Source organism: Salvelinus fontinalis, chromosome 7 (assembly GCF_029448725.1).
Source record: "Salvelinus fontinalis isolate EN_2023a chromosome 7, ASM2944872v1, whole genome shotgun sequence".
Classification (NCBI taxonomy): domain Eukaryota; kingdom Metazoa; phylum Chordata; class Actinopteri; order Salmoniformes; family Salmonidae; genus Salvelinus; species Salvelinus fontinalis.
The window spans coordinates 26355734-26369878 of record NC_074671.1 but is presented as its reverse complement, the minus strand read 5'-3'; the positions used below and the strand labels follow the sequence as shown (position 1 = coordinate 26369878).

At 43.5% G+C, this 14145-nt stretch overlaps 1 protein-coding gene across 4 annotated transcripts in view; it reads left to right on the top strand.

Moving 5' to 3' along the window:
* Positions 1 to 12680, top strand: part of apbb1ip (amyloid beta (A4) precursor protein-binding, family B, member 1 interacting protein) — an 89285-nt gene extending 76605 nt beyond the window's left edge. For all 4 annotated transcript variants that reach the window (XM_055928903.1, XM_055928902.1, XM_055928905.1 and 1 more), the window contains 8 exons: positions 2695 to 2854; positions 6511 to 6632; positions 7434 to 7508; positions 7639 to 7782; positions 8379 to 8489; positions 10867 to 10965; positions 11086 to 11218; positions 11413 to 12680. In XM_055928903.1, coding sequence (XP_055784878.1) covers positions 2695 to 2854; positions 6511 to 6632; positions 7434 to 7508; positions 7639 to 7782; positions 8379 to 8489; positions 10867 to 10965; positions 11086 to 11218; positions 11413 to 12110 — 1542 coding nt within the window. In that variant the 3' untranslated portion in view covers positions 12111 to 12680. The remainder of the gene's footprint in view (positions 1 to 2694; positions 2855 to 6510; positions 6633 to 7433; positions 7509 to 7638; positions 7783 to 8378; positions 8490 to 10866; positions 10966 to 11085; positions 11219 to 11412) is intronic.
* The last annotated feature ends 1465 nt before the right edge of the window (positions 12681 to 14145 follow it).

The following is a 14145-nucleotide window of genomic DNA, read 5'->3' as shown; positions in this document are numbered from 1 at the left end:
GCATGGTGAAGTTATTAATTACACTTTGGATGGTGTATCAATACCCCTAGTCATTACAAAGACACAGGCCTTCTTCCTAACTCAGTTGCCGGAGAGGAAGGAAACCGCTCAGGGATTTCACCATGAGTCCAATGGTGAATTTAGTTTAATGGCTGTCATAGCAGAAAACTGAGGATGGATCAACAACATTGTAGTTACACCATAATACTAAACTAAGTGACAAAGCGAAAAGAAGGAAGCCTATATAGAAAAAAAATATTCCAAAACTTGCATCCTGTTTGCAACAAGGCACTAAAGTAATACTGCAAAATATGTGGCAAACCAATTAACTTTTTGTCCTGAATACAAAGTGTTATTTTTGGGCCAAATCCATCACAACACATTACTGAGTACCACTCTACATAGTCCAAGCATAGTGGTGGCTGCATCATGTTATGGGTATGCTTGTAATTGTTAAGGAATGTTTTCAGGATACAAAATAAACAGGATAGAGTTAATCACAGGCAAAATCCAAGAGGAAAACCTGGTTCAGTAAGCTTTCCATTAGACCCTGGGAGATGAATTCACCTTTCAGCAAGATAATAACAAAAAAAGGCTAACTCTACTCTGGAGTACCTTACCAAGAAGACAGTGAATGTTCCTGAGTGGCAGAATTACAGTTTTGACTTAAATCTGCTTGAAAATTAATGGCAAGACCTGGAAAGGGTTATCAACAACCAATATGACAGAGCTTGAAGAATTTTGAAAAGAATAATGGGCAAATGTTGCACAATCCAGGTGTGGAAAGCTCTTAGAGACTTACCCAGAAAGATTTACAGCTGTAATCGCTGCAGAAGATGATTCTAACATGTATTGATTAACAGGGGGTTGAATACTTACGTAAACAAGATACAGTATATTAGTATTGTGTGTAGATTGTTGACAAAAAAATTACAAATCAATTTTAATCTCCCTTTATAACACAACAAAATATTGGGTGTGAATACTTTCTGAAGATACTGTAAATATCTATGGCATATATAAGTTAGTTAAGAAGCTGAGAATAAAAATGAGCTTTGTATTTAGATATAGGTCATGCCTCTCATTAAATAACAGAAAGCAGATAATTCAGTCAACATTCCTGCCGGTCCCAGACTATGACGACACCATCTATATATGAAGGCAGCTACCAAAACGCTGAAACCATTGGATGTATGTAGTTTATCACAGCGCATTGCGCTTTATTACGGGCAATAGGCTCAGTGCACATCACTGGATTCTGTGTCAGAAAGTAGGTTGGCCCTCTTTGAAGTCTCGTAGATTGATGCATTTCTCTCTTTTTGTTTATAAAGCTATTTTACAAAAACTTCCGCTTTAGACATACGCATTAGCATACCGGTCTCAGGGATGGCTAACTCTGGAAATTCCTTCGGTGTCTACAGTTAGGTAAATCAGCTTACTTGTGGAATAATCTCACAAACGTTCTAAAATTGGATGAATTGGTGCATCTAGGGCATTTCAGACAGCTGATTGAGGACATTTTTAATGAAGAATGTGCTTGTTTTCCATGACTGTGTTTTGCATCTCTGTTTTGTTTTCATATTGTATTGATGTGTATATGCTTGTAATTACAGGGCTCATCTGTAAACGAGACCTTGGTCTCAGTATGACTCCATGTCAAAATAAAGGTTAAATGCGTTTTTTTGGTAAATGCCTGAAGCAGTGTGTAAGGTAACTAGACTAGGCCTATGTCATGTAGCCCTATGTGCCTAATGGTAATATAAAATGGCACTAATGAAGGTTCAGGAAACAGACTTTCTGCCTTCTCTGGTCGGTTTCATAGAAACACCTGTCCTGAGCAGCGAGACGTTTCATTTCTCAGTGGTCTGCAGTGTCGTTCTCTGTGGTCAAACGCCAATGAGGCCTTTTCCTCTATGTGTTCTAAAGGTTAAAGCGAACGTTCCAGAATGAGCACATTTCCTTTGTGAATCCACTTGTTTGAAGACACCTAATTCTAGAAGTGATCCATTACACACACTACTTAACTATATGGTGCACATCCATCCATTGTTCTTCGAAGGAGATGGGGGAAAAACCTGAACTAAAACGACAAATCCTCTACGACGCTATCGTCTTCGAAAGGCACATTTTTATGACACAACTTGGCTGACCTCTGGATGGTCTGCGAAGCTTCTCTGCTTCCTAAGTCGGGATCTGTTGCCAGACGACAGGAAGTTCAAGGCCACATGAGCCAGGAAGTGTGAGCTTAATTCCAGTCTATTTTGGGCTTTATTTATGGGGCGATTGCAAGACCATGACCGCCATAGCTCCATAGAGGCTAATGATCATTCAATGCTCTATGACTGCTCAGCTAGCGCCAATGCTAGCGGTAACGGCTAGCTTTTTGCGGACTGTTATATAACGGTCAGATGGAATCAAGGCATCTGTATTATTCCCCCCACACCTGTACTGTTTTCTCATCAACATCATACTGGAAACACACTCTGGGCTATAAAGCTGTCATATACATTAAAGCCATGATTATAAGAAGCTCACATCTCGTTCTGTAACACATAAATAAAACATGAAACGACAACCTGGACAGTGTCCTACTGTCATTACACGTATTACTAGGATTTAGTACACAATACATACTTTCCAATGCCGCCAATATTTAAATGTTCATCTCTGTAAATGTCTCTTATCTCTATGCAGCTGGTGGTGAAGGTAGTGATGCATGACGGTAGCTCCAAGACACTGATGGTGGATGAGAGACAGACAGTGAGGGATGTTCTGGACAACCTGTTTGAGAAGACCCACTGTGACTGCAACGTGGACTGGAGCCTGTCAGAGACCAACCCCGAGCTGCAGCTTGGTGAGCCTGATCCTCTCGCCAAACACACACAGACCCACGCATATACTGTTCTGTGGTTTCAATGCACTCACTCTATACCACACATACAGAGGGTGATATACCAGGTGGGGTTTTTTATTCAGGTCCAGATGATGGACTGTGTTTTCATTGATTCACGATGACAGCCTTGCTGTGGTGAGCACACAATGAGGCGTTGATGCAACCCACCACACACACACACACACACCAGGCAGGTGGGTTTCATTTCCTGCATTGGACACGGTCAGTCATCCTCCCTGTTATGCGGAAATATAGTCCTCATGACCTCAATCCTCCATCTCTCTACCTCAGCTACTGTTGGACTTTAAAGGCAACATTTTCGTTCAGTCAGCTCATTACCATGTCTTTGGTTTGCTCTGGAGAAGCCCTACTTTTGGGAAAAACATACAAATCATGATTTACCTGATGTAATACATTTCTGATCATCTGTAATCCTTTCTGGTCCCCTATAACACTAAGCTCATTCCTCTAATTGCAGTCAGTTTATGGAGAGTCAAGACAAACCTTCAAACCATTCAAACCAACCATATTCTATAACGGCGGAGCACAACTTGACTTCATGAAAGTCTTTGAATTCCTGTTAGTGCAATTTGAATACAGTGGTGCATTTGCCTGTATTGTAAACCCCAATGGAGATGAGTGGAAAAAGGAACTTCCCCCCCTGGTCAACACTTGGTTTATTTTTTGTCATGAGGGCTATTTGAAGACCAATGTTGGCCACCTCACCCGCATGACATTTTAGACTGCCACATGCTAGCCCTCACGACTATATTCCATGACAGGGTGTTACTCTTGAACAAACCAGAAGTACTGCTGATATGACTGTATGCTCAATGCTCCACTCCTGTCTATGACACAGCTACGCCCCACTCGCAACAAAACCTATTTTTGTTTGAAGGCATACAGTACGTCTGCTTCTATAAAACCTCAAAACATATCTGATCGATTGGAAGTGAAATAGATTTTGATCTGCGTCCTAAAAATTGCTTGTGAACGTAATGTTTTACTGTGCATGTTACATGGTGCAAATGTTCTGGAAAATTGTCAAATGTACACTAATAGCTTACCTCTGTTGGCATTGTAAAATTAAAGCTGAAGTCTACCCCCTTAAAGTGCCATTTACTTAATCAGATAGCCGATGTTCTGACAGAGCTGCAAAATCCGGACCCCTACAAATAAGCATGGCTAGACAATCTGGACCCTCTCTGCCTACAATTGTCCGCCGAAATTGTTGCAACCCCTATTACTAGCTTGTTCAACCTCTCTTTCGTATCGTCTGGAAAGCTGCCGCGGTTATCCCCCTCTTCAAAGGGGGAGACACTCTAGACCCAAATTGCTACAGACCTATATCTATCGTACCCTGCCTTTCTAAGGTCTTCGAAAGCCAAGTTAACAAACAGATCACCGACCATTTCGAATCTCACCGTACCTTCTCCGCTATGCAATCTGGTTTCCGAGCTGGTCATGGGTGCACCTCAGCCACGCTCAAGGTCCTAAACGATATCATAACCGACATCGATAAAATACAATACTGTGCAGCTGTATTCATCGACCTGGCCAAGGCTTTCGACTCTGTCAATCACCACATTCTTATCGGCAGACTCAACAGCCTTGGTTTCTCAAATGACTGCCTTGCCTGGTTCACCAACTACTTCTCTGACAGAGTTCAGTGTGTCAAATCGGAGGGCCTGTTGTCCAGACCTCTGGCAATCTCTATGGGGGTGCCACAGGGTTCAAGCCTCGGGCCAACTCTTTTCTCTGTATACATCAATGATGTCGCTCTTGCTGCTGGTGATTCTCTGATCCACCTCTATGCAGACAACACCATTCTGTATACTTCTGGCCCTTCTTTGGACACTGTGTTAACTAACCTCCAGACGAGCTCCAATGCCATACAACTCTCCTTCCGTGGCCTCTAACTGTTCTTAAATGCAAGCAAAACTAAATGCATGCTCTTCAACCGATCGCTAGTATATGGGGCTTTGTCACCAAAGCCCCATATACTACCCGCGACTGCAACCTGTATGCTCTCATTGGCTGGCCCTCGCTTCATATCCATCGCCAAACCCACTGGCTCCAGGTCATCTATAAGTTGTTGCTAGGTAAAACCCCGTCTTATCTCAGCTCACTGGTCACCATAGCAGCACCCACCCGCAGCACGCGCTCCAGCAGGTATAGTTCCTTCCAGTTCTCTGCTGCCAATGACTGGAACGAACTGCAAAAATCACTGAAGCTGGAGACTCATGTCTCCCTCACTAGCTTTTAGCACCAGCTGTCAGAGCAGCTCACAGATCACTGCACTTGTACATAGCCAATCTGTAAAGAGCCCATCCAACTACCTCATCACCATATTGTTATTTATTTGATTTATTTTGCTCCTTTGCACTCCAGTACCGCTACTTGCACACTCATCTTCTGCACATCTATCACCCCAGTATTTAATTTGCCATACTAGAATAATTTTGCCACTATGGCCTATTTAATGCCTCACCCCTCTTATCCTACCTCATTTGCACACACTGTATATAGACTTTTTCTATTGTATTATTGACTGTATGTTTGTTTATTCCATGTGTAACTCTGTGTTGTTGTTTGTGTCGCACTGCTTTGCTTTATCTTGGCCAGGTCGCAGTTGTAAATGAGAACTTGTTCTCAACTAGCCTACCTGGTTAAATAAAGGTGAAATAAATAAAAAAGAATACTTTCATTTCCATGAGACATCCATGTGTTCACCATACACAGCATCCTGCACCGCAACATACCATGCAGATACAGTAATGTAGTTCAATGGGAGTTGAACTCGTAACCACTCCCTATAGGACTCCTTTAGGGGCAAAGTCTCACGCCCTCACCAGCCATTTAATGGCAGTAATAGGCCTGGCCACAGACTACAGCCCTGGAAGCTATTGGCTAATGCTTAAAGCCTGTCTCTGTTTTAATTAGTACTAGTAGCCTGTCATTGAGACACATGGTGAAACTACAATGAAACGCCCAGACATGATGATGAAACACCAGAGTGTGGGTGGGCAACGTGGTGGGAAGAAGCAGAAAGTTCTCTTAATAGTACTCTTAATGTGTTGTAATGCCACTTTAAATCTGTAAGCAAATGAGTGACTTGCCTTTTATTGGGTCCATTTTAAGCGCAATACCATTCTGCGTAGAACTGTAAATGGAGAATTGTATGTTAGTGAAATCTACCTCAAACCATGTGTGTCCATGTGCATTGGTCTCGTAAACTATATTTGGTGATATGCTAGAATTGTTTAGAAAAATAACAGTACCGAACAAAACTAAATTAATGTATGCAGTGAAGAGTGTACATTTTCATAGCTGTGTTTGACATTTTATCAGGGTTTAGTGTCACCATTATATTCTACAGCATATTTTTCTGTGAAACAAAGGCGTTGCAATAATGATATTATATTGACCATACTATCAATAATCTCATTCAACATAAGTAAATGTAAAAGGATTACATGTTGGTAGGCCAAAGGCTCCATCTTATCATTAGTTGATTGACCCCTGATAGATTATTTTCCAAGGACTGACATAAGAGCACATTATAATAGATGAATAACAGATTATTGTGTGAGCTCCGTGTGCCTTTGTATTGACAGAAAGGGGTTTTGAAGATCACGAGAACCTAGTAGACCCACTGTCTGCATGGACAAGAGACAGTGAAAACAAAGTTATCTTCCAAGAGAGACCAGACAAATATGAAGTCTTCAAAAACCCTCAGGTGAGTTTTTCACATTGCTTTTTCAAACTGCAATCACTTTCTAAGTGTATCATTTGTGCTGAGTAAACATAGAACAAACACACATCCTGCATAGTTATCATCAGAAATGCCTGTTCCATAAGAAGAATTGAAAAAGGTTTTGCCGACTGCCCTGATTTCAAATAAAGTGAGGTGGTCTGGTCATGATATCCCGACAGCTCAATACTCAGCAGACTATTTTTCTTGACCTCTCTGTTTTTGCAAATCAATCTCTCCATTATTTCAACTCTGGTTACTTTCAAATGTTTGCTCAATCATGAGATATCCTTTCAAAACAGACAGACCCCTTTATGTCTTCACATTAATGCATCAAACAAAATGTCCGCCAGTGAAAAACATGACAATTAAATAATGTTGAAACAATGTTTATTGTTCCAACAGAGCCCTTTGTAATGTATTAATGCGTTTTGGCTGTTGGCAGCGAGAGGCTGTCGTATCATATGCAGGCCTGAAGTGTATGGAAAAATGTGTGAGGGATTGTCTCATTTCTAAAATACTACATTGTGTATTCTTACAATTATTAAGTGCTTTCATTCTTCCGTGGAAACATGATTACCGTGTAAATCCTTGTGAATCTAAGAAAATATCATTTGACTTAAATCCCTGTTGAATAGCATGGCTACTATTGCTCTCCAAACTCTTCACATCAGTTAAGATAAAGGTTGAAGTACCATGCGTGATTTTTGTTGTTGTTGTAAAATGTATATGACCCTTTGACTTATTTTAACAGGCATGGTAACGCTAATATTTTTCTCACGATAGAACTTTTATCTGTGGAAGAAGGACAAGAAAACTATCAAAGACATGAAAGACAGAGACAAGGAGTTACTCGTGGAGGTAAACAACACAAACACCACCACGTAGACTAGACCACTGAAAAGATGTGAGACTTCATGTTGAGTGACAGTTTCCAATGATGTGACCTTTCTGTGACTTCTTGCTCCCTTCCTGCCTCCTCCCCACACAGGAGAACTTCTGTGGGACCTCCATCATCGTGCCTGACTTAGAGGGGGTGCTCTATCTCAGGGAGGATGGCAAGAAGTCGTGGAAACAGCGGCTCTTCCTGCTGCGGGCCTCTGGAATTTATTATGTACCCAAAGGGAAGAGCAAGGTCAGCAGATCAAAGTTCAGAGGTCAAAAAGGGACATCTTGGGCTACAACCCAGATAAAGAAAACACATCCACTGAATATATGGCCCAGTCAGCCTCAGTTTAGTGTGAACAGAACACTGTACACTCCTAGCTAACCCAACATACATACACAGTTCAGTTGCTATGTGATCAAAAGTAACCCTTTTCCCCGCAACAACAAAAAAAAGGTAAGAGAAAAATAGATGTCAACTGAGACCTTCATGAAATGTCTGGGAGGTTTTTTACTCTTGGACTACAAAGTTATAGTGCTGAATACTTTTTGCCGTATCAACCCCTTGTTCCCTTCAAGCCGCTCTAAAAATACAACTGCAGTATTTGCACCTCACTGGCTACCTATATTAACTTACATCTTTCATCTTGTGGCAACAGTTATTCATACACACACCATTCATACATGACATCCTTAAATTGTAGGTGCTACTGAAAGGCTACAGTGGCTACTGGCTCTTGTTGCAAGGCATTGATTAAGTGGTCACATTATTTGAAGTTGGGCTTTAGTGTTCGAACACAATACTGTCATTCAAGATTCAAGTTTGACTACCTTTTTTCCCCACAGACATCTCGTGACCTGGTGTGTTTCGTCCAGTTCGACAATGTAAATGTGTACTATGGCAAAGAGTTCAAAAACAAATACAAGGCTCCAACAGATTTCTGTTTTGTTCTGAAGGTGAGTGAACAGTTGAAAGCCCTTTTTTGGAAGGATGACCCCATTTTAGTCTCACAGCTTAGAAGTCACAGTTAGTACAAGGTAGATAAAGAGAGAAACTACGAGTGCTTCTCTTCCCCAATATTATCTTCAATTGCTACGTACATTTATTGACTTTTAAATGAATTATATATACCCATTGATTCTTGACCGATGCCTCATTAGCTTCGTTCAACTGTCGTACCCCATCAGAACCCAAAATATGCTTGTTTAACTCCTCTGTCTGTAAACATTGTAATTCTAAACAAACACTGTATAGTCTCAAAACATGGTTAAGACCATACTTTTGGTATCAATGGTCAGTCCTTGCATCCATAGCTCTGTCTATGGATTTGAGAGTGGTTACATTTTCTCCAGCCCCATCCCACAGCTTTTCACTATTAACAGTAGCTGGGTGTCCTCTTTGTTATTGTTTGAACTGCAGATTGCTCCTTTAAACCGAGCTTAACTCTTCCACTATGAGCTACTGTAATAGTCTAAATATTGAATATTGAGCTTAATATTGAGCTTTATTTGGAAAGGTATCTCATATGCTGCAAGTGTAAGTACTATGCATGTACATATTAAATAAGCATACAGTGAGGGTTTTGTTTATTATATTTGTAAATAACTCGGGTATACTGTTGTCGCTCTACAGACTGGTACTGTGGTCAACCCAACAGCTGCCTCGCTGGAAGTGAGAACTTCAATATATAGTAACAGTTCATTATTTTCAGGAAGTGAAAAGTCCCCCCTTTTTACAGGCCATTTAATTTACAAGTGAGTTAGATAAAATTAATGGCATGAGGAACACTGTAAACGTCGCCAAAAATGGTTATTTGGTTTGTAACACATTAGTCATAGTAGAGTATTTGTCTTGGTGAAAACCCTTTACTTGCAGGCAATATAGTGGGCTCACTTCAGTTGGCTCGGTTTCACATTGTATCTTTCAATAAGATCCGCACTTCTTCTCAGAACACGAGTTCCTCACTGATTTGAAAAAACGAGAATTGGATGGGTTGGTGGTTATAGTCTTTTAAGGATCTGAAACTGTTCTTTCTTTTCTTCCCTCCTTTTGGAAACACTTGAATCAGCAACAACCATTACTCTCTAGGTCTAGGAGGTGTTGGGAACCAAAGCCAAAGAGCTTAGAGAGGCAAGGAGACAGAATCACATTTCACTGAGAGATATCCCCCCCAAGGCCAGAGGGTTGAAGTGAGGCTGAAGGAAGATGATCTCAGTCAATGCAGGAGACAGGTTGGAACCCTGGGCAAGTTTAGCAAAGGTCTCTAATATCTAGCTCTGCATTGGGTCATCAATGCTCATACTGCATCGCTGAAGGAGTGACATGGAGCTAGGCATTTGGACTCAGATGTTACAGAGAGCAATAGTAATGGCATCTTTTTGTAGGCACTAGTGGAGACTAACTCCACCATGGCTCATTGGCCAAAGCTTATGGGGAACTGAATGTTTTTTTTAATAAATGCTGAAAACAAGGTCTGTGGTAAACACAGGAACCAAAGGTAGAAAATTAAAACTCATTTTCATTTTTTGGGACTACAAGCTGGACATTTCTATCATCTTACTATAGAGTGACACAACCAATGTTAACTGGGTTCAACACTCCAATGTTTCAATCACAGTATATTACCCAGACAGTAGTGGTTACATCTGCCCAGTGGTGAGCTTAACATCACTAAGACCAAAATAAAGACCAAAACAAAATGCACTGGCCCACAATTGTAAACAGACTGTGACCCCTAGTGGCACTACCAGGCACATCCTGCTTCATAGTGGAAAACACTGAATCATACCAATCAGTGTGTGGTAATGGCCCTACAGCAAAGTCAAGACATTTTCTCTCAGATAGACAATGATCTCATACAAACTGCTGTGTTTGAACAAGGGCCAGGGGAGAAAGTATGACTCGGTTCCCTCCTTTACCACCCTCTGTGATGGACGCAGTGCCATAACTCTATGAGCCGGGTGGACATCTCAGTGGTGGATGCCTCCCATGTAATTTGGGAGGCACGTGAGTGCTGACTGTCTGACTTTCACCAGCTTTTCAGTGACGCATTCAATATGGAGGAGGAGTTCACTATCTCAAATCTCACCGCTGTCATCAGTCTGTAACCCTTAATTCTGCTAACGTGGATATCTGATATTTTTATCCAATCTAAATTAGAGTACTTTAGAGATCATATGGCTGGAATCACCCCCATCCCCCCCAAAAAACATTGGAAGCTCATACAGAGTAGTGATACAAAAAACCTGCGTTTGGAGGTGACAATCGTTTTGTCTCACTGATTCGCTACCCTAAAGATGTGTCCTTTCTCTCCATCCCCATCCCTAACTTCAGCACCCCCAGATCCAGAAAGAGTCTCAGTATATTAAGTATCTGTGCTGTGATGACGCCTGGACCATGAATCTCTGGGTGACGGGGATACGCATCGCAAAGGTGAACGCAGACAGCTCAACAGCCTGTATATCTAAGGCATAACATAAACGGTGACGTGTTAGGCAGACAGGGTTTGGCGGTCTTGTGTGTATTGTAACGGTTGGTGTTTGTCCCTCTCAGTATGGGAAGTCTCTGTACGAAAACTACAAAACGTCGATGAAGAAGGCTGCCGTCACCACTGCATGGACCAACCGCACCGCCGCTACCGCAGCTACAACGTCCACTCCGTCAACACCTTCCCCTACCACGAAAGGTTAGTAAACACCCTTTCTGCTGGTAGAGATTAGCTGTGAGCAAAAAGATTGTCAATGTACACCCATTATAGTAAAGCAACGATGATCTATCCAAAGTCAAGAACCCTTCAAATCAAATTTGAATGAATGACTGTATTGATAAGATGAAAAATCTTATTTATTGCTGGTCTGTTTCTCTTTGCTCTTCTCCCAGCCAAAGCTTCTGGTCAGGCCAATGGACATGCTCCCCAGCCCCCTGCAGAACCTGTGGCCAAGGTTGGCAATGCACCGCCTCCACCACCACCCCTGTTACCTACACAGATCCTACCCCCGCCACCCCCTGACCCAGTGCTGCCCCCACCACCACCGCCCCTGACTACCAAGAGAAGCCCACCAGCAACCTCTGTCTCACGACAACTGCCCACCCTGCCCACCAGCTTCCCTCCATCACCGACATCCATGGCCAACCTCCCTCCACCACCTCCATCTCTCTCTCAGGACGACAGCTCTGAGTCACCTCCAGACTTCCTCCCTCCCCCACCTCCAACTCTTGGATTCGGTCCAGGTGCCGGCTCGTTACCCCCTCCACCTCCAGTCAGCTTACCACCACCACCACCACCGGACCCAGGCTTTCCTCTACCACCTCCACCACCTGATCCTGCCTTCTGCCCTGTGACCAACAGGGGTTCCTTACCAGCGCCTCCGCCTCGCCAGTCCTATATAGGGGCTGGAGCACCCCCGCCTCCACCTCCGCCCCCACCTGCCTCGGCAGGGTTACAATCGACCCCGTCTGTGAGGAGAACAGGCCCCCCTCCACCCAAGAGGACTACACCACCGCTAGCAGCGCCCGGGGGCGGGGACTTCATGTCAGAACTAGCCAAGGCTATGGCTAAGAAACGTGGCAATCAGTAAACAGGGGATTGGTGCACACACTCAACCCTTACATTCTGGAAAATCAACCACCGGTGACAGTAGTTGAAACAGACTTTTAAAGCAAAGAGTATTACAGATCTGATTTAAGAACAGCAACTACTTTATCTTTACTGAACTGTAAGTGATAAATTAGTTGGGAAGATATTTGTTTGTGAATCAGAGTGGCTTTTACATCAAAGAGATTTATTAGACTACTGTGTAAAGTGCAAGATTGAAAAATATTCATGTTAGTCACCAACTGAGGGGCAGAAGGAGGCTCAAGGTTAGAGAAGCCGGCCAGTAAGTGTTTTGCTGGTTCGAATCCGTTGGCCGACAAGGAAAATCTGGCGGGAGTCGGCAACCAGTTGGAGTTGATCTTGACAAAGTTTGTTGCAGTTGATCCAATGACTTTATGTACTGTACATACTGTAACTAGTTCTGCATTTCGGTGGAGGCTTATGTTTAAATAATGTATAAATACATATTTCTCAATAAGATCATTTTACTCCGAGAACAGACATGTTTCCAATCTTCTCTCGTCTGAATAAATATATTATACAGTACTGCAAATTAACATTCTGTCCTCATTTCTTGAAACCTAACATCCGTATAGATTGTGTGGGTAACAAAAGAGACTTTCTTTGAACGATTGGAGGGAATGATCAACTTTGTTTCCTTTAAAAAAGGAGAGTGCACCTGAGATAATGTTCTCTAGGCTAGAGAGTATTACTGTTCTTGTGTTTCAATGTCTGTTGGAGACGAGAGAGACATTTACATTTACATTTAAGTCATTTAGCAGACGCTCTTATCCAGAGCGACTTACAAATTGTTGCATTCACCTTATGACATCCAGTGGAACAGCCACTTTACAATAGTGCATCTAGATCTTTTAAGGGGGGGGGGGGGGGGGGGGGCAGAAGGATTGCTTTATCCTATCCTAGGTATTCCTTGAAGAGGTGGGGTTTCAGGTGTCTCCGGAAGGTGGTGATTGACTCCGCTGTCCTGGCGTCGTGAGGGAGTTTGTTCCACCATTGGGGTGCCAGAGCAGCGAACAGTTTTGACTGGGCTGAGCGGGAACTGTACTTCCTCAGTGGTAGGGAGGCGAGCAGGCCAGAGGTGGATGAACGCAGTGCCCTTGTTTGGGTGTAGGGCCTGATCAGAGCCTGAAGGTACTGAGGTGCCGTTCCCCTCACAGCTCCGTAGGCAAGCACCATGGTCTTGTAGCGGATGCGAGCTTCAACTGGAAGCCAGTGGAGAGAGCGGAGGAGCGGGGTGACGTGAGAGAACTTGGGAAGGTTGAACACCAGACGGGCTGCGGCGTTCTGGATGAGTTGTAGGGGTTTAATGGCACAGGCAGGGAGCCCAGCCAACAGCGAGTTGCAGTAATCCAGACGGGAGATGACAAGTGCCTGGATTAGGACCTGCGCCGCTTCCTGTGTGAGGCAGGGTCGTACTCTGCGGATGTTGTAGAGCATGAACCTACAGGAACGGGCCACCGCCTTGATGTTGGTGGAGAACGACAGGGTGTTGTCCAGGATCACGCCAAGGTTCTTAGCGCTCTGGGAGGAGGACACAATGGAGTTGTCAACCGTGATGGCGAGATCATGGAACGGACAGTCCTTCCCCGGGAGGAAGAGCAGCTCCGTCTTGCCGAGGTTCAGCTTGAGGTGGTGATCCGTCATCCACACTGATATGTCTGCCAGACATGCAGAGATGCGATTCGCCACCTGGTCATCAGAAGGGGGAAAGGAGAAGATTAATTGTGTGTCGTCTGCATAGCAATGATAGGAGAGACCATGTGAGATTATGACAGAGCCAAGTGACTTGGTGTATAGCGAGAATAGGAGAGGGCCTAGAACAGAGCCCTGGGGGACACCAGTGGTGAGAGCGCGTGGTGAGGAGACAGATTCTCGCCACGCCACCTGGTAGGAGCGACCTGTCAGGTAGGACGCAATCCAAGCGTGGGCCGCGCCGGAGATGCCCAACTCGGAGAGGGTGGAGAGGAGGATCTGATGGTTCACAGTATCGAAGGCAG